The following is a 4,222-nucleotide window of genomic DNA, read 5'->3' as shown; positions in this document are numbered from 1 at the left end:
AACAACAATGTGCGTTAGTTGATGCTGGATTTGAACCCACTTTTAATCAACATTGTTGTGATTGAGGGCGGTGAATATAAATATGACCTGACTGGCAATGTTTGTAATGAATGCAGCATCCTTTAATGAAAGTGCTATTGTTGTCTATTCATGGGTGCTCTCTATGGGCTATAGACCCTACCCACCGACGTCACAAAACCACGTGCTCGCTGTATGGTTCCGCCCACTTGTCCGTCATTTTGTCTCTGTATTAGCATTGGTTTCAATTGATCGAGGAATTTAAAATGCATTTCATGGAAGACCCGGTGCTTTCTGATGCCGTAAACTCACTGGATGTGTTGCATAAAAGGCGTTATGTGGAAAAGCTTCGTTCTATACAGTCGCCAGATCCATATTTGATGCCCAAATCGATGTTTTTCGACCCACTGTCTTCGTCCTGTCTGCCTGACATCTGCTACGCTGATGTTTACAATTATCTTGTCCACACAAAATCAGCCTATTCTCACGAAAATTTGAAAAACTTCAAGAGCTAGGAGGCTTATAAATACTTCGTTGCTGGTTGGGTGAAACAGGTCCTCGTCCACGAAAATTCGGCAGGAATCTATCTTGTGCTTGGAAAGGTGAGTTACGAAATTTTCAATTCAAAATCTTTTGTTATTGCTAACGTCCACTGTCAAGTCTAATGTATTTCATGTCGTTTGTCAATGGAGTTAAGGCTTTTAATGTTTATATGGTTTAGCGATAGCACTCTCACTACATACATACGTGTATGTTGTCGGCGATTAGCCTAGCAATGATCTTAATTGTGGTTATTTGTCAGCCCAAAACCCTCTAAGTATATCTTAAATGCATCTTACCGGATATAAAATGACTACTACATAGTCTGTGGTGATTTTTTGGTGCCCAGTTTTCACGTCGAATTGCAGCCGTCCATTTCGCTCTCCTCTTTGGATCCCTCGGAATACGGTAAAACTTCAAGTCTCTCCTTCCATCTTCTCTGTTAGTGCAACCAACAGCCACACACGCCTTCACCATTTTGATGATTAATGTTAAGGAGCAGAAAAACACGCCGTAAATAGGAGAAATGTACTTAGCCGTAACAGGTTAACACTATGTTTTGACGGACAAGTGGGCGGTACCATTCAGGAGAGCGGAGTTGTGACGTCACGTGGGTAGGGTCTATAGCATTCAAAAGTACGACGTTGAGAAAAGTAGTGGCTATGATACAAATAACCTTGACTTGAAGTTTTCACGCGATCACATTGTGCATTCTGTCATGTTTCTTCTAAGCGTTTTTGTTTGTCTGTTGGAGGTGTATGTGGTGTAAACAGGAAAACCCATGGCCCTGACGTCTATACTAGGACAGATAATTTTCTCCAGGGTATTTGGCGACTAATTTTTGATACAAGGCCATTATCCGTCCTAGTGTCGACGTTTAGAGCATGTGTAAACCGGAAAACGCGAACACAAGTGCGGAAATAAAGCGGAAGTCGCGGTACACGAAGCCGTCTGTCATGGCGGCGGAGGCGTGTCAACAAATAGCGTGACGTCACGATGACAGGTGCCTTTCAACTCTTTGATGCTTTGATCTTCTCTTTCCGATATAAGTTGTTTTTTCGTGATGAATTACTACACCAAATGCCAAAGAAGCAGACAAGTGTTGCTGTCGTTGGTGAGCATCTTCCTTTCTAAAGATAAGCAAGTAAGAAATCCTATTTACTTGTTTTGAGAGACATTGGAATTGTGGTGTTTTTTGTATTGATCATGTTTCCACATAAGCTGAATAGTGCAGTGTTAACTTTTTTTTCTTTTAATTTCATCTGATAGTCTAAGCATAGATGACTGATAACTTTCATACTTCTAATCATGCAAAAAAACACGTTATTGATGGCAGTGTTTATGTGGTTTCCATTTATTTTAACACTTGGGAAAAAATGCTGTCCTCAATTGTATGGTTTTTATTTAAAGTGTAAACATGACTGATTGAAAACATTTAAACTTGTATCAAGGTAAAATACATTTAACTGACGTCCGTGTTATTCTGTTTTCCATTGTTTTTTACATTTATAATGAAAACATGATTGCTGATGTGAAGTCTATGCTTTATAGTGATAGAAAAAAAATCCTAAAATACATTTGACTAATTCCAGTATGTTTTTGTCTTTTACTTGCAGGTGTATGCATGGCGATGATGTGGCACTTCCTTTGGCCTTCTGTCCTCGTGGGAGTGTTTCTCAACATTTGTCCAGCATGCCCTCTGGAAATCCAGAAGGAAATGAACCACTACTACGTCGCCAGGGGGTCAAGTGTCCAGCTACCCTGTGCGTACACTCACACCGTGGACTCTCAGCAGTACACGGAGGTCTTGTGGAGTATCGAGTCTGCAGACAGAGAGGAGCAACCCATCATTTGGTTTACTGGCGGCCGCTTGTATTCCGATTTGTACAAACCAATGGAGGGGAGGGTCCACTTCACATCAGCCGATCCCCAAAATGGAGACGCGTCTATCATCATCAAAGATGTACATCCGTCAGACACAGAGATGTACCGCTGTCTGGTGAAGAAGTTACCAGAACTGGATAAGAAGATCTTAGACCTGACAGTCATAGAGGCACCCAGTCAGCCTCTGTGCAGTGTGGACGAAGAAGACAACAGTATGACGCTGAAATGCAGCTCTCTGCAAGGCACCCCACCTTTGCATTACATCTGGTCCAAGACCACTGGAAATAAGGTCTTGCCTACACAGGCCATTGTTGACCCCACAGGAGCCACCTTGCATTTCAACATCACCGAGCGGCAGTGTGGAAGCTATCGCTGCACGGTGGAAAGTATGGTGGGCACCAAACACTGTGACCTTCACCTGGACTGTTCGCTGCCCCTGGCCAACAATGTGAGCAGTCCACAATTGCTGACAACCACTGCAGTCGCTGCAATCGTTGTCACTATCACCACACTCTTCATTGTCACAGTTGTCCTTGCCGTATTCCTCTACCGCAAACGAAAAGAGCAACACCAGGACATTGAAATGGAAAAATAATTCGATGTTGTTCATTTGTTAATGTTTGATAACAAATTGTTGACATTTTTTGTTATGTTAAATCTTTTACCGCAATGGCATTTTGATTTTTATCTCACTTTAATCTCACTTTTGAATCTATTAAACAAGTTCTATGTTATTTCTAGTATGTCGGTTGTGTTTTTTTAAATACATATACAGGACTGTCTCAGGAAATTAGAATATTGTGATAAAGTTCTTTACTCTCTGTAATGCAATTAAAAAAACAAAAATGTCATACATTCTGGATTCATTACACATCAACTGAACTATTTCAAGCCTTTTATTATTTGAATATTGCTGATTTTGGCTTACAGCTTAAGAAACCTCAAAAATACTTTATCAAAAAATTAGAATACTTCCTCAGACCAAGTAAAAAAATAATTTTATAACAGCAAAACTAAATCAAACATTTGAAAATGTCCATTGATGCACTCAGTACTTGGTTGGGAATCCTTTTGCACGGATTACTGCATCAATCCGGCGTGGCATGGAGGCAATCAGCCTGTGGCATTGCTGAGGTGTTATTGATGCCCAGGATGCTTCGATAGCGGCCTTCTTCACAATTTTGTTAAGGCTGCGGTCATCTCTCTTGGTTGTGCAGCGTTTCCGGCCACATTTTTCCCTTCCAACAGACTTTTTGTGGATATGCTTTGAAACTGCACTCTGTGAACAGCCTGCTCTTTGAGAAATTTCTTTTTGTGTCTTACCCTCCTGATGGAGGGTATCAATGATGGTCCTCTGGACAGCAGTCAGATCAGCAGTCTTCCCCATACTTGTGATTTAGTTTACTGAACCAAGCTGAGTGTTTTTAAGGCTCAGGAAACCCTCGCAGGTGTTTCGAGTTAATTAGATGATTCAGGTGATTAGTTGAATAGCCTACTTGTATACTTTTTCATGATATTCTAATATTTTGAGATAGGATTTTTGAGTTTTCTTAAGCTGTAAGCCAAATTCAGCAATATTAAAATAATAAAAGGCTTGAAATAGTTCAGTTGATGTGTAATGAATCCAGAATGTATGACATTTTTGTTTTTTTAATTGCATTACAGAAAGTAAAGAACTTTATCACAATATTCTAATTATCTGAGACAGTCCTGTATAAATGTAGAAATTGACAGAAAACTGAAAGGTTACACTTGGGGGGAAAAAAAGCACATTTTGTAA

At 40.3% G+C, this 4,222-nt stretch overlaps 1 protein-coding gene across 1 annotated transcript; it reads left to right on the top strand.

Annotated features, from left to right (window-relative positions):
* The first annotated feature begins 2,182 nt into the window (after positions 1 to 2,182).
* Positions 2,183 to 3,037, top strand: LOC130917111 (coxsackievirus and adenovirus receptor homolog). Its single transcript, XM_057838198.1, has one exon. The coding sequence runs from the start codon at positions 2,183 to 2,185 to the stop codon at positions 3,035 to 3,037; it is 855 nt and encodes a 284-aa protein (XP_057694181.1).
* Positions 3,038 to 4,222: the final 1,185 nt, after the last annotated feature.

The sequence above is a fragment of the Corythoichthys intestinalis genome, chromosome 6 (genome assembly GCF_030265065.1).
Source record: "Corythoichthys intestinalis isolate RoL2023-P3 chromosome 6, ASM3026506v1, whole genome shotgun sequence".
NCBI classification, from domain to species: domain Eukaryota; kingdom Metazoa; phylum Chordata; class Actinopteri; order Syngnathiformes; family Syngnathidae; genus Corythoichthys; species Corythoichthys intestinalis.
The sequence above is the reverse complement of the archived record's forward strand: the minus strand, read 5'-3'. Positions and strand labels throughout refer to the sequence as shown.